Source organism: Acanthopagrus latus, chromosome 21 (assembly GCF_904848185.1).
Source record: "Acanthopagrus latus isolate v.2019 chromosome 21, fAcaLat1.1, whole genome shotgun sequence".
NCBI classification, from domain to species: Eukaryota; Metazoa; Chordata; class Actinopteri; order Spariformes; family Sparidae; genus Acanthopagrus; species Acanthopagrus latus.
The window spans coordinates 7687444-7713424 of record NC_051059.1 but is presented as its reverse complement, the minus strand read 5'-3'; the positions used below and the strand labels follow the sequence as shown (position 1 = coordinate 7713424).

At 42.7% G+C, this 25981-nt stretch overlaps 1 protein-coding gene across 4 annotated transcripts in view; it reads right to left on the bottom strand.

Moving 5' to 3' along the window:
- LOC119011621 (low-density lipoprotein receptor-related protein 8-like) overlaps positions 1–21244 on the bottom strand; it is an 87276-nt gene extending 66032 nt beyond the window's left edge. For 3 of the 4 annotated variants that reach the window (XM_037084909.1, XM_037084911.1, XM_037084910.1), the window contains exons 1-2: positions 21061–21127; positions 20265–20381 (exon numbers count right to left, since the gene is read on the bottom strand). In XM_037084909.1, the coding sequence (XP_036940804.1) occupies positions 20265–20381; positions 21061–21127 (184 nt within the window). Of the gene's footprint in view, positions 1–20264; positions 20382–21060 lie in introns of all 4 variants that reach the window. The other variant, XM_037084912.1, reaches the window with a different exon arrangement.
- Positions 21245–25981: the final 4737 nt, after the last annotated feature.

Sequence of the window (25981 nt, the reverse complement as noted above, 5' to 3'; positions counted from 1 at the left end):
AATCCTACTTTTATCAGAAAATGAGCAGTCAAACAGGAAACTAATCCTACTAGACAGATGGACGGCCCTCTTGGTGGTATGATGACATTTTGAAAGCATCATTTTGATAGAGGCCAGATTCTTTGACAAGTTCACATACCAAAGCACAATCCTTTGCAAAAGGAATTTTTCGGCATCATTGGCACAAAATATGCAGATAATGATGCATTGTCAAATAAATAATGATAATTACACAGCACACATCTATAGTGTCATGAGAGGAGACAAGCTGGTTGGTGTAGTCTGTCACCTGCCCCATAGCTGTAGGTAACAAAGTCTCCCTGGTCCAGGAAACAGGCCGACGCACAATTTGAGGACGGTTCCCTCAGCCAAACAGCTGACACCTCCACTACAGCTCTTCCCTCCGGAGTCTCTAGCACACTTCAGTGGAAATGGCTCCAAATCAACATGGCAGCCAGATGCTCCTTCTTCTCCTTGCTGGCCTGAAACACAACAGTCTGCAGCCTTGAGTTCAACCCAAGATCCTGGTGCATGTAACTTACATATTCTGCAGAGGTTTCACCCGTCTGCTTTGTGTTGTGCTGTGTGTTATTGAGTCCTGAGGTCTTGTATTTCTCATCACAGCCACAGCGGTCTACCCAGACCTTTTCCCCAGAGATGTATTGATCAGACTCTCCGTTTTTTAACCTTTAATGACTCAGGGAAGCCTGACTGCACACACATAAGCTTTGCATTCAGATCGCTCAACTCACCCTAAACCTGTTGGCCAAAGTGCCGTCATTTATACATCAGCTACTGAGCGGCTCCAGCTGGGGGTAAAGAAGCCTGCTTCAGGCAGATACTCAGATATTCAAGAAGTGAAAAGCAGGGAAAGTAAAAAGCAGACCTCAGATCTCCAGTCTCTAAGGACCACATCTTTAACATCCATGCTATCGCTGCCCATACCTTTCAGTATTACAGACCTGCCAACCCTGAAGAAATGTTATGAGTTCAACCATCAGCAACGAAAAGGGATCAGTTATCCAGCCAGCCTGGCTTGCTTGATGCACTGAAATGAACTGAACGCATGGAGCTATTGGTAGGAGGGGCAGGTGGGCGAGGGTGTTAAAATGCAGCGCTCTGATTGGCCAAAAGCTTTTCACTCAACTTACACGCAGATGGTTGTGGCTCAGCAGCAGGATCAACTTCATAGATTGAACTTCCATAGAAACTGAAACCGGCGAACTGCGGGATGCAACAAAATGCATACCTGGAGAGAAGCAACACGTACAAGCATACTTAAGGGTCAAAATGCGTACCGAGTACGAAAAATGCTTACATGCTGGCAGGTCTGGTATTAGTTTTGAAGTTAAAAAAGAAATCTGGAATAAAGGCTTTCACAACAAAAGATAGAACTAACTTCACAATGTGACATGCTGGTTCACAGATAAGAAGCAGCGGACTTTCAAAGCCTTGTAGAAGATCTCAAGGGAGAATATCAGTGCTGTGAGTTTATAGTAAAACACAGTGCAAGATCTCTCATTAATTAAGTGCGCAAACGTAGCAAACAGTCCCAGAGATTGACTACAAAACATCTTCAAGAAGTTTGGCGCTAACAAGCACCATCAGAAGTGTGCCTACGCCCTCAGCACACAGCGCACACAAATTATACTTTTACATGTTCACACACATTAATCTTTCTTTTCGCTCTCATCCAACCTTGTAGACCTGGGGGGCGGGGGGGGGGGAGACACAAAACAGCCTTTAACCCTCTTTTACAGCAACTTGAGAACAAGTATGACTCAGAAATGAGCATCTGCACTGCTGAGCCATCAGATGAATGGAAATGAATGAGGAAAATCCCAAAGTGATTTCCCCCTTCACTTGGACAATCTTGCCTCAGTTTCAATGCAGCTGCACACAGGAGACATTCCTCTTAACAATCATTATCCATCCATCAGAAGTAATTATGGCTCCAGGACCAAATGCTATCACTCACTAATGAGACCTGACTGACACAATCCATAAAGTCTGCAACAATGAAAGAGCTGGTGGGTCTGTCATTTTAAGATGAGTTTGTGATGGGAAGGTTTTACCTCATTTAAACTCAACCGGGTCATGTTTGTTTAAAGCAGATAACTGACGAATACAAAACAAGGCCAAGAGTCTATAGCCATGCTAGCACCTCTCGAGGCTGTACTTAGGCACAGCCGCTTAAGCTGAATAAACTCAGTATGCTAATATGCTCACAATGATCATGCTTACATGCTTATGTAAGCACAGCCGAGGTACTGTTCATCATGTTCACGATCTTTGTTTGGTATATTCACATGCTAATGTTTGCTTATCATATTTCATGGCAGTCCATACAACATACGAATGTGCATACGCGAAGGTGCTCCTGCTTCCCCTTGGGGATCAGTAAAGTATTCCTGATTGTGATTCTGACTGTGAACCACATAGGTCTTGACCTGCCAATGTTAACAACACACATTTGTGACTCCACTCCGTTCAGCTAGTTCTGCGCTACTTAAAGTAACAACTTAAAGTAGTTTCTTAATCATAAAAAGCGTCACTGTTCCAGCCTGTCTGTTTTCATGTCTAAATTGTGCCCTATCTGCTTCTGTATCTGAAGTGCATTGTACCTCCCCACCGCTGTTTGAATACACGGTTTCAACTGATTTCACCACTGACACCCAATCTATTAAATAATACAACACATTGACCATAAGGATGTCAAATTTTACAAATCCAGTAAACAGTAACCTAATAAAAGCTCCTTCAGTGCCCTGTGGAGAAATTCCCCAGAATTACTTTCAATTTTCAACATTCCATTTTGAGACTTGTTGCCTTAGGAGACACTTTATAAACATTGTCAAATGTTGTATACAACAAATTTGTAACTATTTAGACCTACTTGTTAATTCAGCATTATGCAAAAAGATATTCTTCTGGGTAAATACGTTGTATACGTTCGTTCCAGTGATGTAGGTGTATATTTGCATATAAAGCATGGAGGCGAGATCCAATCACAAATCAAGTGAGGTTACTCAGGACACATTTAATGCCAGGTCTGAACCGACAGGCTTAGAGCTGTCCACTTGTAATCGGATCACTCGGATGGTAAAACCAAAATGTAAACCTCCTAAAGTCCGAGATGCAAATAAAGACCGATTCTAGCCAGATACTAGAAAGGTATAAATGCATCCTGTTACTCAGTCGGGAGCAATCTGTGGAAAATAGCCACTAACAAAATTGCCCCCTGTGATAATAGCAACTATAGTGACACAAATCATCAGTCTTTTTCCTGTCACCTATATATTGACAGGAAAAAAAGCCCTCCGGCAATTTCAACACATACAATCATTAGTTGGCAGGTTTTATCAGATCCCTGAGTGCAATCAGTGCAACCACCAAACAATCAGTATTGGGGGGGCGGGGGGGGGGAAGATGAGGAAAACTCTGGTGTCGTTGTGTTTGTGATAATTTCTGGATAGTTACTGGCTAGCAAGCAAAACTAATTTGCTGTAATTTCACTGCTTAACTCTACTTCTTCCAATTCTTTTTATTTCTCTGTCATCAAGAGGGAGAGAGGAGAGGGATCAACCTGATTAACATGTGGGGCTGATAACCCTAACCCTGCAATCACAAGGGATTGTGTATTCCGCACCGCAAGACTTCTGGAAAAACTGGAGTTGGCGTAATACTCCATCAGTGCAGACAACAAGACAATTGTGGGTATTTCTATTGACCAATCAGTTATCTGCAGTGTTTTAACTCCACCTTTTAGTTTTGGATCGGGGTGCTAGGTACCACAACAGTAGGGTTACAAAAATACAGAACAGCATGGAACGGTTCTTTCTGGACCATGCACAACCCTTTGATAATAGAAACGGAAAAACAACCTCTCTAATGTATAACCAACTGAACTGAACCAGACTGTTTGGTGCAAACAAGGCTTTTTATTCCCACAGCAATGGGAGCACTGTGGCTTATATCCCAATTCCCACTGCATTGCCATCGTGGTTGGGGTTAGATCTTAAATTAAGGTAAGGGAAACACACAAATCGATGTCATAATACTGGGTAGACTAAGACAGATGCAATCAAGATTTTTATCTCCTTAACATAGGCACGCACTGTAAACGTAATAGGCTGAAGAAATCACACGCAGCTTTTTAACAAAGTGAGACACATGTAAACTGGGCCAGTGAGCCGTAACAAGAGCTAACCGTCATGGGTATGTGAGATTTGTCTGCATCCAGACAGCTGATGTTAGGCTATAAATGAATCCATCAAAATACTTAGGGGCAACCCAAAATATAACATTACATTCCTGGTTCTTGAAAGTCTTCAGAGAGGTTGATATCTCTTCCCACAACTTTCAAGTCTTTTTCCATTATGCATCTTAAGCTCACAATAGATCTGGATTTAAGAGCAAATGCTAAAAAGCCTCTTTCCACTCTAAATCAAAGGCAGCCAAATGCATTAGGAGAGCCTATAGTCACTCCTGTATATGGTAATGTGTGCCACATTGGATTATACTGTCCGTCTGTAATGGCAAATGGGAGATTAGTCTTTTACCCTGCGAAGAGAATGAGCCTCTCTCTCTTTTCTCTTCTCCCCATCCTTCTCCTTCTTGCTCTTATACTTGCAAAGACCTAACTCCAATAACGCCAAACACAATGCCAGCTGTAGACCAAATTTTCAGAGAGACCCTCACTGTCCTGAGGACTAAGACATTCAAATTGGCGTGACAAGACAGTGAGAGTAGGATTTTACATTTCCCACCGCAGAAGTAAATTAGCATAACTGTAATACTGCCCGAGGTCAAATTTCTTGTTCTAGAAAATCTGCCACAAGCAACGAAGCGGCGTAATTAAGAGACAGTCAGATTTTAATCCCAGCTGCCGTTTGCCTTTGAACATAACCCGACAGCTACATGCAAACACCACACACACTCGCGCCAACGTTCACCCACTTCTGCACGTGCACGGGTACACCTCCTGTTTCTCCGCCTTTCGAGCTTCGTACTTTGTTTTTGTTTTGAAATCGTCTCTCACACAAAACAGCAGCCAGGAGTCAGACAGGAAGAACAAAGTCGCAGACAGCTATTGATGGATTTTGTGAAGGCCCACATCCTTTAGTGTGGGCCCACCAAATGCCTGCTGGCCAATCAGAGAGTCCAGCAGCCACCCACTTTAGAAACAGATTACTCAGACCGTGGCGAAAGGCTTCCCTCTCAACACCAGAGCTGCTGAATGTTAGCAGTAGAACAATGCAGGGACTGTACAGGGTGGGCACATCACAAAAGCTGCTCTAAGTGATTCTGTATTAAAGGACCCATTCCAGCTTGTTTTGAGGTCCATACTTTTACTTTGGGTGTCGAACAGATAATGTTTACAAGCTTCAATTTTCATTTTTCTCAAACTGTCTATTGCTGCAGAACCTTATGGATGAACCATATGGAAGTCCTTACCTCTTTAAGGCACAGCTTCTGAATACGGACTAATATACATATGTAGAACCTAGAGCTGCTGTGTGATAATAAAAAAAGACATGGAAATCACACTTTCTATAACAGACCTATTCAACTGGAAACCCTGCAAAGGTCACATTGATAAAAATAGTATGCAGTGAATTTTTAATAATATTACATTTACAGAGCTACAGAGAAAGATGCAATATGAAAGTATACATTTTCAATAAAAGCATCATTATCATTGTGAATTAATCATGTTAAACTGTCTGCGTAAGAATACTGACGGTTGGTTCCAGCTTCTGACAAGGATTTAGTTAGAAGCTCATTAGTAATGTCTGTTACTAAGCACAAAAATACTCTTAACAGGGAATTTAGGAGAATAAAACTGACAACCTATGTTTCATTCATTCAGCCCTCCTGAAAAAATTATTTGTACAGGCCATTTCTACAAAATGGGACCTTTAATACTTTATCAAGGGCGTGTGAATTCACCTCGATGCCCTGTGGGTCAGGCGGGTATGTGAGGTCTGGATATATGTTACTATGCATTCAAAATGTCTTGGAGTTGTAAACACACCATGTAAATTATTAATAGTCAAACCCAACCACCATTTATTCCTGTCGAGACACACAGCGCCCTCTCTTCCTTATGTGCTGCATATTATATCAGTATGAGCAAATACACCGCATCTCCGAGTGAGTGTCTTTCTGAGAATGCTGAAGGTGACACAGTAACGACGCTCTTTACTGAGGTTTCTCTCATGCATGTTAAAGCTCAGATGGCTCCATTAAAAGCACGGTACATTTGGTACACATTGGAGATGTAGCATTTCGGTTGGCCTCACTTAAACTAATAGGGTGAAGTGAAGTGATTCATTAGCTGTTTTCATAAAATCTTACTCAGGACCCAGTGAGCTGGAGAACGTAACAGCAGTGTTGGTCCACATTCCTGAAGACCAAAATGTCACAACACAAAATTGATTTAACGCAGCACCAGGTACATTGATCAGCCATTCCTCCTCATAGGCACTGACTGTAAATGGTACAGGAAAGCGGCGGCGGCTTTGGCATTAACGGATAACCAGTAGATTACGATTTAGATTAAGACTCATGTTAAAACATGTTGAAGTCATCTACACCAAATGAATACATAATAAGCTTATATGCGCATTAATGTCAAGATCAGGACCTTATTTTTACAATGCACTGTGTGAGATGAGTTCGAGCTTTCAGTTGCATAAGGAAATTTAATGAAGCGTTATTTCTGGTGCAATTTTGCTAATATTCTATTCTACCCTGTAATGACATATGTGGTGCTGAGAGTCAAAGTAGGCTGTGGTTCTGGGATGTATACAAAGGTGAGGTCTATGCTGCATGGATACAAACAAGTAAAGGACAACAAATGCACTCAGTAGAGCAAATAATTCCACCAAAGCCCGACAGTCCACTATAATTCAATCAGGTCTAATCCAATATCAAACTCAATAGCCCAGTTTCACTTGTGAACCACCCATAACTGCTAAAGCGTGATTTAAGCAGAGGGGATCACAATCTCTTCATAGAGATCTGCATAAAACTGTACTCACCTACCACCTAAATACTGATTTTTTTCATCATTCATTCTTCAATAAGAAATGAACGAAAATGGTGAAAAATGTTAAAGGAGACCTATAATTGGTTCATTCGTTTTCCTTCCTTTGAGTGTTTTATACATGTTCCTTTGCATGTAAAAGTTCATGAAAGTCAAAAAGGCTGCACAGAAAATATTGCTCCATAAATGCCTCGTCAGCAGTCCTGCTTTAAATTCCAGGCTCAGGCCTTTGTGAGCAGACCAATCAGAGCATTCTGGATATTCAGGAGGTGGGGCCTGAAAGAGATATGAGCTAAAACAGAGCGAGACAGAGGGGAATACAGTGCTGCAGCACACAACAGTATCAAAAAATTTATGTGTTTCTGAGCATTATAGAATGTATCCGAAAATAAAATAATGAACCTGTAAAATGAGCATATGTCTCCATTTAAACAAAGTGAGAATTCCTGGATCCATCCCTTTAACCGGATTCACACCACTAGTTCTATTCTGAGCTGAGACTAATTCTCAATGCAAGTTTCATGGAAATCTGTTCAGTAGATTGTGTGTAATCCTTCTGACAAACCAACCAACCAACCAACCAACAAAAAAACAAACACGGATGAAAACACAACCTCCCTGGTGCAGGTAATTAGTGATTTTAGAGGTGGCAACTACAAAAGCATCCCCTGTACATAATCTAGTGCAATAATCCTACACTAAACAGCAGCCTGTCTGTTTTGTTTATGTACTCTATCACTGTATTCTCGGCTTTTTTTCTAAATACATTATCGATAACAAATAAAGGAAGCGTGACTTGCCACCATCTTGACTGATAGTAAAAAGACAGAAAATGCACTTCAAACAACACTGTAAGTAGAGCAGGAAAGCTGCATGTATGCCAGGTGTTCCCAGCAGTCTGGCTGTCTGATAGGGCGAACAGATGTTCTGCAATGAGTTGGAGCCTCCCGTAAAGATGCTCTGTTTGTCTTCATTCAAACCAAACGGGTGCCATTGGTTTCAATTTTGTAGTCTGGCTCGAGTAAAGGTATATGCTCTGTTTACTCGTGGCCTCCTAGCCGGTGTTACTCCCTTTCTTTTCAGTGTAACATGATATCTTCCAGATTGGGCGGCGTAGGACAGAAAACACATCGTGAACTTTGACCTCTGAGAAGGAGAGACTGCGGGTGACTTCTAATGAGCTGCCTGTCTAATTCACTACTCTTTATCTGAGCCGCATCACAACAATAACACTGCAAAACAACCACTCTAAAATCAATGACACTGCAGCACTCTTCATTCCGGCTCCCGCCCCACAACCCCCACCCAACTCGACAGCAACTACCCCCTTGGCTCGTCGCCACGCCGCCTCCGCCTCCTCTCCTTGTATTTTTTCTCAAAGCTCTCCATCGCTCTTCCTCCCCTTTCTCTGCTGATCCGTGTCACAAGGGATTACATCATTTTCTGAGCACGATAGGTAGGCACAAACCAATGAAACAGTTGTGTTGTGTATCGAGCTGTTCTGTTTATTTTAGTGCATACATGTTTGTGTGTGCATGCGAGCGGCCGATGGCTATGCATTTAAAACATATCTGTCTCTAGGCGGAGCTTAGCTGCTTAGCCTTGATCACAATATTTCCCCCCCGAAAGCACATGAGGTCAGGGGTAACCGGCAATTTCGAGAAAACTTCTTCAAAAGTACTGAGCAACAGCCGTGGTGTTAACACATGCAGTCAGGATGAATCTTGAATAAGCATTAATTTCTTATATAGCCTATGATTTAAATATAAGCTTTCTAAATTAAAACAGGCCTGACCTTTCCTGATATGAGATCTGCCTTTTCCTTAAAGGGACTGCAGAAAATCTATTAAAAGCTTCATATTACACTGTGATTGAAGTTAAAAATGATGGGAAAAGTAATTTCATTCCAAATTCAAAACCACGTTCCGGCCTCAGCATTTAGGAGCATTCGGCAAATTGGGGTTTTTTTGCATATTCATATTTATATCGAAATCATCAAAACTCTGGCTGGTTTCTCAAAGCTTTACAAAAGACTGATCAGAACATTTCCATTCCCTGAGGATCCTACACAACCCATTTCATGCCTGCATTAATATAAATGATTGACTGAAGATTTTAAAAGAAAACTTAGACATCGAATGGTGTCTGCTGGTTTAAAATACAAAATTTAGAAGAGTGTCTTGCTGGAAAACACTGCTACTGATCTACTGAAAGGCTCTGAACACAGACAGTAGGTCATGTTCACCTGTTGTGTGATATTCCAGCAATCACTGCGGTACAGTTTTCAACAGACGGTTGTGCACTGAGCAGAGTGTCTGTAGCCTAGACCTTTGACATGTTTTTTCAGCTTATGTAAAAGCGCCCTTTCTACTAATTGGAAGGCTGCTTTTGCACGGATATGATTTGATCGTACCTTGCAGGCTTCTCACACTTAAAGACCTACAGCTGAGTAAATTAGCCCACTTCCGATTTCTATTTGCTATCACTGTTCAGGTAATGCAATGTTTGATACTATTAAATCTCCATTAAACCCTAGGTTTAGCTCATAAAGTCTGCATTTGTGTAGAAACTGCATCGCAAATCACACCTCGACGGGGAAGAGATGCTACGAAGCAAATAAAAAGTGACTTAATGTAATGAGTATTTAAATTTAAATTTGCAGTAAGTCTACACAGTCATAGAGGAAGTGGAAGCACCGGAAGGACCCAGGATTATCATCATTATGTGATTGGGTTTTCCATGAAATTACACAGAGGTTGTGTCAAACAAAGAACAACTCTATCCTCCATGCTCAGTATTATCCTTTACTGATACAGTATGTTCATGATATTTACTGTTAATAATGTTAAGAGCAAATTCCTCATTTCCCTGAATTTAGCACTAAATGTTATATGTCATTAGGTATTGATAAACTGTTAACTTGATATGAGAATGTTCTAAGCGTAATGGTGCCAAAGCAGGTAGTCAATATAAATTAATTAGCTGAGAGATTTCTCAAGAAAATGTGTTGTCAATAACAGCAAAAGTGATAGCAGTTTTACAAGAAAAATGTCAAATATTTGAGGTCTCCAGCTTCCTGAAAGCGATGATTTGCTGCTTTTCCCTGTTTTGTGTCACTAGGTACATTTCTCTCCCACCATCTTTATGCTTAATGTCAATCTGTGCGATTAAGAAATATTTTAAAATAAACATTGGCGTTTTTCTTATGCTCAGCCGGGGGAAGTGAGTGTCACTGAAACAGACTTCATGAATGAATCATAAACAATGTGACGTCATGTTTTGTTTTTTTTTACTTAAGCTCTAACTCCATAGAAGAGACTACAAGTTGCATGAAAGCACCAGATCTGTGTGGAGCCATGATGAGACTGTAAGGGTCTCTCTAATTAATTGTATTTCCATCATGTTCTCTGCATTGTTCTCCACATTTTCCACTGGGTCTATCAGGAACACTCTCGTCATAGGTTTGACCATTTACTGCAGCAAATGGAGATACAGTTATACTTGGCACTAATGGCTCAGCTCTTAAGGAACTCCCTGAACTGACCAAGCAGCATGCTAAGCCAAAACAGGGCTTACACAATGCAGAAAAACTCTCCAACGTATATAGGAGTGAGCCCTAAGCAACACAGTGAATGCTGTTTTTTGACCTTGAGCCCTGATAGGACTCTAACTAAAAAGGTGGAGGCTAGGTGGCGGAACAAGCTTACAAGCAGGTGTGCGACCAATTGGTAGTCCAGTCGACAGGCTGTCATCTGATTACAGCTCGGCGTACAGCTTCCGTGTCCTGCATTAACCAACACGAAGCTTCATTTTGTGAGTTTTGACCTGCACTGTTACTCACGTCATCTCATTGTGTCGTCATCTGCAGCAGATGAATGGCACCCAGCTGGAGAATTAGCACCACCAACTGTTACTAAACAGTTGGTGGTGCATTCATTTGAAATTTCTTTTGTCAATTTTCTGGAAAGATGGTTAATATTTGCAGTAGATTTGATGGAAATATGGCTACTAGGATTAAAATATTTTCAGGGTGTGAGAGTGTTGATTGGACAATGCATGCATTTTTACAGAGTAAATGATTAACCACTTGCCAAAGACAATAAAAGGGCACAAAGGGTTTTACAGGTGCAATGATGGTAGAGACATGCAGACAGGCCGAATGATTTCAAGGCAGTGACAGCTTTCATGCAAAGCTTGAACATTGTGATGGTGGCAATGTAATGAGTCACTGCATAGAAGAGGAGCAAGAGGAGTCCTTTGTTGCTGCTTCTGTGAATCGAGGTGACACTCATAATTCAACCAGCTACACTGAATCATCAATAAAAAAGGGAAAGAGACTGGGGGCTTTGGTTGCTGTGTCACAGCCATTTGCTCATCATTTCAATTCACTACCACACTCGCTGCTGACGCTCTCTGTTACCCTGGCTGGACTTCAGAGTGGCATAATGTCCTGTGTAGGTCTGTGATGATGAGTGTGTGTACTCATCCACAAACGGATAAATCAAAATAAAGTGAGACTCGCAGCTGCATTCGGCCAATCCCAGCATCCCCCAAGCTGTCAGAAAAGATTCACTGGCGCGCCTGTTGAGTCACATGAAGTGGCATTTTTCACGGAAATGAGTCACAAGTTGCAATGGGCCACAGTTCTTGCGATGTGTGCCAGCATCCTCCCTTGTGGGTCTGTGTTTTGTTTTTTTTTCCTGACAGTGATTCTGGATGAAAGGCGCTGTCTGCCTGGGTGCCTCTGGCCCCGAGGCCTGGGTTCACAGAGCAGGCAGCCTCTCTCAAACATCCAGCATGTGTCTTATCGATTTTCAAGCCAACCTGGGTTCATTTCACTGCCACTGCTGAATCGCGGTGACAAATTTTTAGCCACGAGTAGCCGCGTCAAATGTAACGTTTTCATGGCTGGATTTTCAGCTCAGTTCATAACTCATCAAAGTAACATTTTGCCAGGTGCGTACAGAGACTCTCTGCATATTCTCTCTTTTATTTCACATTTACTGTTGTGTTTTAAATGCACAGTATGCAATTCCTCCACAAGGTGTTTCTCAATCAAAACAAAACAACAGACATGAGCAGTGTAGGATCACAGAAGTTTTTGTTGTCTTCATTTTCAAACAACCATCATCGCAGATAAAAGAAAATCTGACTTGTCTCAGGCTGAATTGAACTGACATGTTAATGTACTGGTGGTGGACTTGGGATGTTTGAGGGACAGGCAGCTGGAGCACCAGCACACAGAAATTTTTGATATATTCATGGTGAAATAGTTACAAACTTTGGTTAAGACAAAAAGAATGTATTATGAGATTATAACAACTGCACCTATGTTATAAAACACATAGGAAACTATTTGACAGGATGGGCACAGTAGAGGGCACTTCCTGTTTTATCTACCATAGGGGCATCCATGAGGGCACTTTTGCAGTGTTTTTTTTATTTGGGGGCACCAAAGAGGTAAATTGGCTACTCCCTTGCTTGAGTCCACCAGTGCATATGATGCATCATCTGGTGTTTAACAGGAAGTTGTAGCAACAGGTGCCCAAATTGCATAAAATCCTGGATTTCTCGGGGTTCGAACATTGTTAGAAACCTTTGGGATTAGTTAGATACACAATAAAACACAGGAAAGTCTAATTGTGACACTTTTAAGCAGAAAGTTGCATGTGCACGTGTAAGCACACTGTAGTGCTGTTGAAGCAACTTACTTTGCAACTGTAACTGACCATCATGGAAGCTCTAAATCTGCAAACAAGGACTATAAAAAGGGAAAATATGAGTCACCCATTTAGTATTGACACACCAAACACAAATTCTTGACATCTGTTGGTTTCAGGGCAACTTTAAAACACAATGACTCAAGTGAAGGTACAAAGAAGTTGAATCAAAATCAGTTAAAGTTTAAGGCAGGAATCCAGAGTTAAATTCACACAGATTATTCAGTTTAAATCCCTGTGCTGCACAGACTATAGTTTATGCTGTTGTTTTATACCACAGCAGTATTTCTATGATTCAAACACACTAAAACAGCATTTTTCATGAAGCAAGACACACTGCTCGGAGTCCCCTAGAGAAATTTCTACTTTTCTTCACTTTGAAACAAATAACTTCTTAGGAGTCTAATGTTAAAAATGATGAGAGTGGTGAATAAATAAATGACCAATGAGGGCAAGAGGCTGTGGCTGAGTGATGTTTTATACCCCCACATTAATCCCTCCCCCCTCCCCTCTCCCGTCTCTCTGGCTCATCCTCTCTCTCTCTCTCTCAGCATCTTTGCTTAGCGACACGCAGTAATCTGAGATAATAGCTCAATTGCAGACTTCTTAATGATCACTTTGGCGAGCCGGCTTTCAGACATGCAGACGCAGGGCAGTAGGCCAGTAGGGCCAGCGACCAATCCAACAGACACGAACACAGCTGCACACACAAACACACATGTGGATAGGGACTAGACTTAGACTGTATCACAGAAATGGCCTCTGAGAGTTTCCCCAGCATCTGATGCCAACAGATGCAATAAGCACTAAATGCATCATGGGAGAAAATGTTTAGTCACTGTCTAGTGGTCAGATTGAAAGCTGATTTAAAATCTCATTAATAATTTATTAACTACTGGACATGAATATCTGTCTGACTGCATATAATACTTGATGAATCTAGTTAGCGTAGCCTGATGGCTTCCACTGTATGAGAAAGATACAAACATTTAAGCAGAACATGTAACTCCATGTACACAAACTAACATTATGTGTCAACTCGTGAGGAAGCTGAATGCACAAGATCATGTGATCATGTGATGTGAATCAATCTAGCTAAGATTTAATCTATGAGTTTGTGGTCAAATCTGAGGGGTCTGGGCTAGTCACTGTCCTATGAGGAACGACTGGCAGTTAGGTCATGGTTTAGGTGTGACAACCAGCAAGTGAGGAGATTGATTGTTTGTTTGTTTGTCTGTTTTTTCCAAGACTGGAGGCTATTCCAGTATTCTATTATTATTCCACGGGCTGGATTTGTAATGATCATCATTCTGTTGTCTTGATGCCCTGACCAATGTCATTTACATGTTCGAATTCATTAAAAGACAGGGGTATTTCACAACAGCTTGATTTTATCCCTTTGTCTCTTCGGCAGGTTAGGGCTGGGAAAGTTCAAATAATGGTCACCCAAAAAATTGATTCAAATGTTCGACAAAAAAAGAAAAAGAAAGAAAAGAAAGACCCTTCAGCAATTCAACAATAAACAACTAAGATAGAAATTCAGTTCAGAGTTCAATCTCACAAATCTGTGCACAGAAAACTCTCTTCCAAAACAAATCAATAGAGGACCACTGAAGCTTTGAGGTTATTTCCACAGATATGTCTAATAATGGTGTTATTGTCTCTTGTGTGCTGCAGTAACATTATACTTTACATTCATTTATATAAAAAGAAAGGCGAATTTAATTTTTTTCTCATAATGAACTCAAACTCTGACAGCTTCTTGCTCATGAATGAAAAAGATCGAAAGGTGTAGATAATACATAAATTCAACAAATTTTTCCATAGAAAGTTTGCTTTATCCAGGCTATTAAAAATTGGTGCATTAATTAAGGCTATCGTGATTATGTGAACTGCAATGGGGAGGGTTAACAAGACATAAATTGACCACGGACCCAGTGGAAAACAAGCCCCATTGCGTGGAGAGATAAAGACATAATCCCTTCAACACTCTGTACAGTTGTCAACAGAAGTGGAGATTACGGAGAGAATTTGATAGGAACACAAACAACCTCGGCAACTCGCCCTGCAGGTCAGAATTATTTCTTTCCGCACTTTCTATCACTACAAATCCACTTCCCTTTTCTTATCCCACTCTCTTTGTTTTTCCACATCATCAACAACCGCTCACTTGTCTGCTGTCAAACACATCTCTTCACACAACAAAGACAAGCAGAGGCAAAGACTGTGGGGGGAAATGCAAGCTCACAAACCAAGACGTGTTTTCAACACTGATAAATCAAAAACACAACAAGAAGATGAGTCTCTCCCTTTTCCTGAGAGGGCACAACATGGCATGTTACTGCATTATTCTTCTGCACTTACAGATCTCAGCAGGCAGCCAAACTTACATTAAACTACCTCACATTTTAGAAAATACTGCCTGGCCGGGTCGTGTCCACACAGGACGGAGAAGAACAACTTGCCAGAGCAATGAAAGCAGAGCCATACAGCCGGTGCTCAAAAAGTAGAGTTGACTGGAAGTGTTTGTGCTCCACTCACCCGTGAGTGCCAAAGGAAACAGAGTCTTGATGCTGCCGCAATATTCACTGTCAGCTCAAGATTTAGTTTTTGAAGAGAAGAGAAGAGAAGAGAAGAGAAGAGAAGAGAAGAGAAGAGAAGAGAAGAGAAGAGAAGAGAAGAGAAGAGAAGGCTGATACAGACATAGTAGCTAGAATGTAAATACTAAACCAGGTCCCAATAGGTTTGAACAGAAAAATGCAGGTCACACAGGCGGGCTTTATATAAGACTAGAAGAGATTTCTGACAGCAAAGGAAGAGATAAGCAAGAAACCAAATCCCATAGTGTGGGGCCCACTTGCTTTCAGGTACCACTGAAAGACTTGATTCTCTATTTTCTGTCATTGCACCTGAAGCATTTTAAAGCAGAAATGGTGAGCGATGGTGACCATTGTCATGAGATGAGAGAGCACTCAGAAAGGCTGTTGCGCGTTTCAGTAAACATGACACGATCATGCCCACTGAAAGGCACCGAGGTGCGGCTGCGGATTAGGAGATCGAGCAGGTCATCCATGAATCGGAAGGTCAGAGGTTTGATACCTTGTGTTTGGGCAAGTTACTGAGCCCCACTGCTCTTGATGGCTGTTCCGCTGGTTTGAGCATAGAAATATCATGAGGCGCTTTGGTTAGAAATCACTGTATGGCTCCTGATGAGAAGGTCATCGCCTTGCCCGGCTGCCTCTGCCATCAGTGTGTGAATGTGCGTTTGGACGTATGGATGTTGCACGTGTCGTTAAAAGCTTAGAGGGGTTAGAATACCAGAAAAGCATGATGTTAAAGTCCAAGTCCATATATATATATATATATATATATATATATATATATATATATATATATAATATATATATATATATATATATTATACACACACACACACACACAGATATACACACAGCGCAAGAAAGAAGAGAAAACTCAAATTTACAGACCATGTAAGACATAAATAAAAGATACCTGCACACTGGTTTTGCTCTTTCTTCAACTAGTGTCAGATGTAAGTTGAGCAAAAAGCAGCAGAGGTCTGAACACTGTTGAATGAAGCATTAAATAAGCATTAACCGAGGGAGCAGGGAGACTATTTGCATTTCTAAGGTATTGTGAGTTGGCAGGGTTTTGGTTCTAACACTGCAGCAGAGGAGGCTGCATCCACCGAAAGGCTTTGCACTAAAGAAATTAACAATGACTACAGGAGGTGTGGAGGAGCGCCAGCAGTTTCAAAAGCGAATTCCGCCTCTGAAGGAGTTGTGCGGATTTATTAGGTAAAAGAACACAAAGCGAGGAGGCTCCGCTGACTCAGCATCACCGAGGAAAACAAAAGAACACTTTGAGCTCGATGTGGCGAAGCGAACTGCCTCCCCGCAGGTATGGATGTTAAATTCATGAACACGGATGAAACAGATTCTTATCATATCCAGGGATGAAGAGGAGAGTCAAGCGGACAGGCTGAACTTTGAAGGTAACACCGATAGATGCGAGCTGGGTGATATGCCGCTATAATCAGGACGAGGATTAAAAGGCGGCTCCATGTCAGAGTTGGCACAAATCTGACTCCGAGAATTCAAGGCGGAATTCTTTTGTCGCCTCAGCTGCCGTCGACTCCAGACGAGGCGGCGGGCAGGGTGGCTCTGCGGCTCATCCTCCTCCCCGCGAATGTTATGCAACCGGTAAACAAAACCGAGAGCTACTTTTCCCTCTCAACTTTTCAATCGTTCGTCAGAAAAAGTTCATTGTTATGCATTCACGCCCGTTACGCATGTATTTATGCTTACATGCGTCTGGTCCACACTTGTGTCCATGCATACTCATGAGTGCAATTATGCATGTATGAATGTATGAATGTATGGGCGCATGCAGCGAGTGACTGGTCAGTGGGGAATAGAGTCTGGGTGATGGGGGATGGTGATGGTGATGGTGATGGGAGTGCAGTCTCGGGGTGGACTGGTGGGGGATGGGGTTATCGGGAACAGGGTGAGGGATGGAGGAGGATCGCGGTGCACAAACGGTGTGTTACTGGCACGAGCAACACCAGTGTTTTGCACCTGCCCGGAGAGGTTCAGCAACAAGCGCCCAGTCAGGTTGGAAATAAGGTGACACCGGCGTGACAAATAAGCAGCTGCGGCAAATGGTTTCCTTCCTGTCAGCATATTTCATAAGCATGGTCTGCTGCACACATTCAGTCACTGGATTCCAGGGCTTGGCATTGTGCTGCAAAATAATGCATTGTGAATAAAAAGTGAAACCATCGGTTCAGCCTCTCAGAAACTTAATTCGAAAATGCAGCCACTTCGTAGTCAACAAGGAACTAAGTGTGTAATTCCTGCACGGGATTTGCTGTGTGTACAAGCCTAAATCCTCACCACACTCTCCCCCCTGTGCAGCGTATGTTGTACAGGTTTACACTTCACTGCACTACGCTGCCCGTCCCTGCATCTTTTATCCTCCTCAGATGGAGAAACAGAAAAAAGGAGTTTACAGAGGCGACCCAGGAGAATGATTTTAATAGTAACACATTAATTAAATATTGCCTGAGTTGCAGCAAGAGAGCCTCTCCTCCAAATCAAACAGGATAAAACTTGAACTAATATCCCGAGCGAGAGTCTTACTCTGCCGCCAAGGCCAAAGCAGCCTCATCCGCCTGCCCACGCAGAGACAGCCAGGCTCATGCAGGAAAGGAAAAGGACACGCAGTAAAGGCCACTCTCTAATATAATGGCAAGTAACGCTGGACCGTCATAATCATCAACGGGTGGCTTGACAGCAGCGGGCGTTCAGCAGGAGCGTTTCCACTCAGAGCCTAAACGTGTCAGAAGCTCAGCCTGAGGTAATAAAGCCCTCACTGACAATTTCCCCTTTCATTCATGAAATAATTACTGTTGAAATAAAGCCTGACACGGTAATGATTTCTTCCAAACATCACAGGTTTGTGTGTGTGTGCGTGTGTGTGAAGCGGTGGTACATGAATGTTTCAGCAGCAAAGATGCTTCCAATGACCGCCTTTGTTTGGCACGCCCGAGGACTCTTCCTGCTGGCCTCAGAGAGACGGGGTTTACAACGGCAACACCTCCACACTAGCGCAGAGGGCAGCCGTGGGGATGCTGTATACAACAGGTCTGCGTGTGTGGGAGTTTGTGGTAGAGAGAAAACACAGGCGGAGAGAGGTACGAGGAGAAACAGAGAGCATGTATGTACGCATGCTTGTGCGGGGAGGTGCAAGAATTCCTCCCGAGCCACAATTAACCCAGACACAAAAGAACATAGCTGCACGGCAAACATGCGGGGCTTGGATTCGGCTTTGGCACAGCTTCACTTGGTTTCGGCGCAAGCATTCTTCCAGAATATAGGCCACTGGCTCGCAGTCAGGAAGAAAACTGGAATTCTATTATTTCCGCACAGAACAACACATCCGAGATACCTGTCAGAGCTCTGTGCACCAGACCGATGCACCACGCAATCTGTCGCTCAGCTGGACAGCTTTTTATTTGAAGATGATTGGAGAACGGTTCCACCAAATCAACCCTTGTTTCTTTCTTTTTTTTTAAGAAAAAGAAAAAACATGCTTGTTGAGCTTGCTATATTTAGGTGTAGCAGGGATGAAATCACCTGCACACACTCTGGCCCTGGGGCAAACACACACACACACACAAAAACACACACACACACACACACACACACACACACACACACACACACACACACACACACATATATATGCCTAATACCCAGTCAGAACATGATTTTATTTGTGCCTCTTCATAAACTCTGGAAGCTTTTATCTCTCCCCAAAAATGAAGCCACTAAAACGCTAATAGAATAGCAAATCCGCCATAAAAATAATAAGAAGTTATGAGAGGACAGAGACCTAAGGGAGATATGGGTGCATTTTTCCACTGCAGCTCATTAAGACAGAGGAGCTTCTCTACACATTCCAGTCAGGAACAGGCCATTAAGTCAAGCTCTAACAGACAGCTGATGGAGCGGACGCAGGTACTGTCTCTTGATAATATCAATAATATAAATCTAATTAGTTCTGCCAAAAATGAAATTGTCTACACCACATGTCTACTCACACACATGCCAGTGGAAAGTCAGGTGAAGTTGTGTAGCTTCACAGCAAAACAGCATTGAAGAATTCTCCTAAACAACTGACAGGGACATGTTTAAAGACCTAAGAAACAACCGGATAACGAACCGTGACCACACTGTACAGCTCGACCGCTGTGAGCCAAACTGATTTAAAATATGTTATTCACAACGCTGACTTGGGGTCGAGCTTGTGCATCCACTCCGTGGGCATGAGTGCTTTCAGCTTGGCAGCAACAGCTACAGATCTCTGCTTTAAACTAAAGGGTCAAAAACGTTGTGTCAAATCAATTCGGGGATTTCTGGGCTTCTGGCTTATGCCGAACAAGGTGGCCGGAGCCATTTCACGTCTTCATATTGTTCGTTTTTTTGGGGGGGGTTTTAAAACAATTCCCCATCTGCTTAAGATGTTCAGCAGAATGCTGTTTGGAAGCCTCAGAAATGTTTTGTGGACGATGAAACCTCACCTGACTTTTCCATCGGCGTGTGTGAACAGCTAATGACTGATTTTCAATTTTGGATGAACTTATCCTTTGACTTTTGGATCATTTTCAATGGATACAAAAAAGTATCTAAGATAGCAAGACTACAAAAGGTTGATTTCATGGTTTAGTGCACATTTTCCCACATTGTTGCTGAGCGGGTGGGAAGAATGAGAAGGGAGGAGTTGTAGTGACCCATTAATAGGTTTTTTGGTTTTTTTTTCATCATTTCGAGCCATGCTGATGCTCGTCCAAACAGCTCGTCTCCTCTTTCATCGTGATACTTGCATAACACTTCAACCATCGCGTCTTTTTCACAGTTCACAGATAGTGCTTGCCTCAGACTTCCCCCACCACTGATGTGAACACTTACGACAGTTCTCCTCATCACTGTTGTCCGAGCAGTCGTCATCGTCGTCGCACCTCCAGATGGTCGGTATACACCTTTTGTTGTTGCACTGAAACTGTCCATCCTCACACTCATCCGTTGCTGGAGAGACATAAACAAAAACAAGAACATGGGGGGTGGATGAGAGAGAGGAGCGTCCAGATGGACCAGTACACACAGCTGAGGAGCAGTAAACCCGCTTGTAGTTCAACTGTCATTTGCAAATGAATGCCTCATTGATATTCAGCGTTCATTCGGGTCAATTGGCTGAGGCGCTGTGAGCGTCATGGTCTGGGTTTTTTTTTCTTTTTCTTTTTCAGTTATGGGTCGAGATGATCAGAAAAGTGTTGTGGGAGCAGCAGCAGCAGAGGAGGAGGAGGAGGAGGAGGAGAGGGAGGATGAGAAGCAGGAGGAGGAGGAGGAGGAGAGGGAGGCCCCGGGACATTATTCCCCACAACGTGAAGACAAAGATTCAGTGTGGGCTGACGTTACTATACTACCTCTGATGCAGTATGGATGAGACACATGACAGACACGGAGGGAGAGAGGCTGGCTGCTCCCCACACTCAGCCACCACACGGCGGTTTATCCACCTAGCTAACACACGTTTACATTCAGTACGAGGAAAGTCTTCTTTTGTCTCTTTTTTTCTTTTTCTTTTTGTTTCCAGCACCAGCAGCTCTCACCTCCACACACACACACACACACACACACACACACCATATATTTCGTTCCACTACCGTCTCACGCGCGAAAGCAAGAGAAAACAAACACTACTGACCCTCCGAGAAATGAAGGCTGAGGACGACCGAGTGGAAAAGTAGCAGCGTCCTTATATCCGTCCACATTTCTGAAGCAGGTGATGGAGCTCATTCACATCCACAAAACAAAGCCCGGGAGCCGCTCGTGTTGTAGCGCTGCTGCTGCTGCTGCTGCGACGCTGCTGCCTGGCTCTCCGCCGTGAAACACTGCCCCCCTTCCTCCTCCTCTTCATCCTCCTCCCTCCATCCTTCCCCCCCCCGCCACACACACACACACACACACACACACACACACACACACACACACACACACACACTCCCTCCGCCTCACTGGCTGACCGGAGCGTGACGACAGCGCGATGGGCGGGGCCAAGACTAGAATATTACTATTACTTAACAGTGTATGATGATTTTGTTTTCATCTGCTTCTCTGTTTAAAGAGCGAGGTTCTTGCATTAACATTGGACAGGGCTGACAACAGCAGCTGAGCGGGCCTGTCATCATGCCGCCTACTGATGCAGTCTCGAAAAAGGAAGAGAACAGAAAAGAAAAACCAGCCCAGTTAGAAATGTTAGAAACGGTATGTGCTTAGTTATCATGGACAGGTGGGTCATTATGGGACAGAACATGCAGGGCTGATGTGATGTGAGCTTTTGATTAAAGAAAGGCTATATAACTTTAAAAGTCATTCTTGAGGAGCATACAGTAGTTGATAGTTGATTGCTAAGACTCATTACTCATTCTTTAATACTTCGGGTTTAGGTCCTGACAGCCAATACCTGATTTGGTATTTGATTACAGTTGATATTTAATGATTTGACTTCCTTTTCTTTCTTTTTTTCAGCGTGGATTGACTCCAGCATCTTGAATATAAAGATGATGGATGGATGGATTGAAAGACTCAACAATTTTCTATCTTTCTACAAAGGTTACATAGTGTTGGTGTTAAGCATTGCTTCAGTAGTGAATATTTCTTTATATAAGACTTAATTGTGATGTCTCCACGTCTCCTTTAATTGAAAAATTGAATTCAATCTTTGTGTATTAATATTTAGAATTGTAAAACATGTTTTATATTAAACCATATTTGGTGATTTGGCAAAGCTGATATCAATATCATACATAGTCACATAACAGAGTGCAGGGGTAATGTTGTATTTTTGCGTACTGACCGCCCTGGGTGCCTCAACAAAAAGTCTCTGGGACTTGTCAAATGGATATTGGAAATGGAGTGGCGCTAGTTCCCGGGTCAGTAATACAGTCATGCTATAAACAAACAAACACACAGTCTAACATACCAATATACAAGTCCACCCGTAAAGACAGAGTAGAAGTGTTTCATGTCCCCGACCACTTCTGTCATCTCATTCAGCGACCTGTTAGCAGCCGCCTTTTCTGAAGCATGTAAGTGCTTCACAATTCAGGTGTGGGGTATTTTACCAAAGTACTTTACCTTGTAACACAAGCCAAGCTTGCGTTAACCACATGTCTTATTTCAGCCGTCTAACCAAAAGCCATTCAAAAAAAACCTGTTGACTTCGAGACAAAAGTCCACAAAAGCTCATTTATTTCCAGGTATTCCAGAGTTAATCTCTGCTGCACTCTGCACACAAAAGAGGTAATCAGCGATGTCTGGATCGATTAAAGGCTCTTCAGACGCACACAGTTGTTTTCAATAACACTGCTGGTTAGACCTCTACTCAGGTTTAAGTTGGGAATCACATCATGTCACCAATCTAAGGAATCTAAGTGTGTAATTTGTCTCACCAGGTGAAAACAAAGCTAACAGGAGAGTGAGGGAGCTGTGGGTGAAGCAGTTTGTACACCCCACACAGTCTTAAAGGCCTTTCACTGCGCATATTTTGTCTTGTCTCAGAGTAAGAAGAACCGAGGTGTTTTTTTTTTAATTACCTTAACGGCGGCTCTGTTCTGTGACAGCGAGCCAACGTGCACACAGACACAGACGCAGCTAACTGGGACTCGGCCATCATTAATTTCATTATTTACAGCTCTGTCTCAGCGTGACACGTCAATATGTCTATAGTGAAAATACCTGGTTGGCTGGACCGTGGGTTTGCAGGGACCTCAGTATATCAACTATTTAAAATGGCACAACCTCTAATGATGGTGAACAACCTGCTGTCATCTCTAACTGAAAAAATCTGAAGGAAATACATGTTTTCATCATGTAGCAACACTTGCCAAGTTAACACTGTCAGGGCCTTTTAGTTCTTTATGAAAAGAACGAGCCAACAAGTTCTGTACAACACTGTACCATTAGCTGGAACACGTTGGTTGTAGGCTATAGTGTTAAATGCTCTCAACATTTGGTAATTTAACCTTTACAAGAGAAAAACTTCCAGAGCCTCTTAGTCCTTTTTGAAAAGACAGAACCAGAAAGTCATGTTGTCTTCTGGTGCAGCTGCCAGTTTGGAGGCTGAAGAGCTGAAAAATATCACGTAGCCCAACTGCTTGGCTGAACAAAATATCAATCAAACAAATGTGTTTTGATGCAGAAAACACATCATTTTTTTGTCTCCTTTATTGACGTTTTTAAAGAATACTGATCAAGAAACTACGCTTGTATTTATACGTTTGTCAGTGAGACTGAGAAAAAGAGAGAGGGGGGCCTGGGATGGCCGTGTCACACCCACTGAGCAAGTGAAATCAATTTTACAGCATGACATACCTGTAATAAATGGACAGCAGTGGGGACTAGCAGGACCAGATAGGAGGGGATCAGGAGGTCAAGCAATTGTGTGCCACTGTGGTGCTTTTGTGTTCACTTTGCGGGGAGTAGCCTAACTCAGAAAACCCTGCTAGCTGGAAGTCCACTCGGGACCGTGCCAGCGGATCTTTACAATCCCTCGAAAAATGTAGAAACGATAAAGTATGTCTGATGGAGAGCAGGTGAAAGACGTGGCACGACATGGCTCCGGGGAGGCGGAGACCAGCCAGCGCTCTGTGTTCCACCTGTTTCAGCATCTACACAAGTCTTTGTACAGCACCGTATCCTGTTCAACAACCCCATTATTAATATACCCCCCCACTTCTTGCAATAATGTGATATGATCCTCATCTATATGCAAATTATGCAAGTGCTAAGGTGAACCGCAGGCTATACGGTTTCTCAGAGGCAGCGGCAACAGGAAAAAAGCCCCCCGTACCTCTTTCATTAACCAAACTGCAGCGTTATTGCTCTTATTAAACACAATGAGGTAATACTCGTCGGCAGATAAAAGTGCATCAGTAGTATTTACAAGGTCTGGTGGCTCCGAGCCAGAGCGAACGAGGCTGTCTTTCAGAACTAGGCCACGACCATCGCTGACAGCATAATCAGTCATGTTGATGGAGATAAGCCGAAGGATGGCTTAATCCTCCTACCAACCTCAACATATACGCGAGCAGAAACTGGCACACATATGCACATATTTGCGCACACAATTGCATTCACAGCCAATAAAGTCAGGCCACTGAGGAGGAAATCTTGATAGCTGGGCCTGTTGTCATGGTTTCACGGCAAGCATCCAACGGGAAATGAGGCGGCAGGAGCAGACTGGAAGTGGTTGTTGAACAGGTGCTCGAATCTGTTTGAGGAATTATTGTCTGAAAATGAGCATGTTAGCATGATCAGCCAGTGCAATGTGAGCTCGTTCCAGACCTGCCCGTAACAAATCCACATTCTGAGCTGTGACCAGGGCATTTAGCTGTGCAGGAAAATATCCAAACACAGCGCAACAGCTGCCCAATTTTCTCAAAAATTCCACATCCCTTCAAGATTTAATCGCAACACTGCAGGTTGTCAGGGACAGGGACTTGGGAAAGTAACGAGTTTTTTTTAATTTCTACGATCTCTGCCATGCAATATGCCTATTATATAACGCGAACAGACCAGCTGCTCATAGACATAGCTCATATGCTGTAGGTTTTGCACTTTGAAAGATAATCATAACAAGTTAAGTACAGCATGTATTTTCATTCTTGCCCATCTGGCTTGCTCAAGTAAATGTTAAAGCCCTGAATGTTTGTTGGTTTAGTTGCAAATCTGATTCTCGCCCATCGGAGATAACAGCGACTAAATTGAATTTACAGTCAATTTGCTGAGAGGAGTGAGTCATGACTAAATGAAAATGCTTTTAGCACACTGAGGATTAAGTGTGGAGGCAGGGTATATCTGAGAGAGGGAGAGAGAGAGAAAGATCCTCAATCAACTGAAATGTGAAAAATAAAAATACTAGAGAGGTGATTTGGCACCTAACACAGCCCATGGTGCTTCAACTCTCCACTGGATTCGATCCTAAGACCTGTATTTCTCTAAAATCCAGGGAGATGCTCCCGTTATGCTCTTCTTGTGACTGTACAAGCTTTTGTGGAAAACAATATTTTCAACAAAGACCAAAAGCAAAGTTTTTAACACCCTTTACACTCTAAAGACATTAGAGAAAGCAGTAGAGAAAACAACAGAACGCAAGAACTTTTATTTTGAAGGTGCATCGCGGAATCAATTGGCAGAAATTGAATATAATATAATCACCGGAAACTAAGAATTGTTGCATTTTTGTCACCTTAGACTGAGCCTTATATACACTATATTGCCAAAAGTATTCACTCACCCATCCAAATAATTGAAATCAAGTGATCTAATTACTTCCGTGGCCACAGGTGTATGAAAGTAAGCACCAAGGCATGCAAACTGTTTCTACAAATATGTGTGAAAGAATATGTTGCTCTCAGGAGCTCAGCGAATTCCAGCATGGTACTGTGATAGGATGTCACCTGTGCAACAAGTCCAGTCGTGAAATTTGCTCACTCCTGAATATTCCACTGTCTACTGTCAGCGGTATTATAACAAAGTGGAAGCAATTGGGAATGACAGTAACTCAGCTACGAAGTGGTAGGCCATGTAAAACACTAGAGCGGGGTCAGCAGATGCTGAGGCAC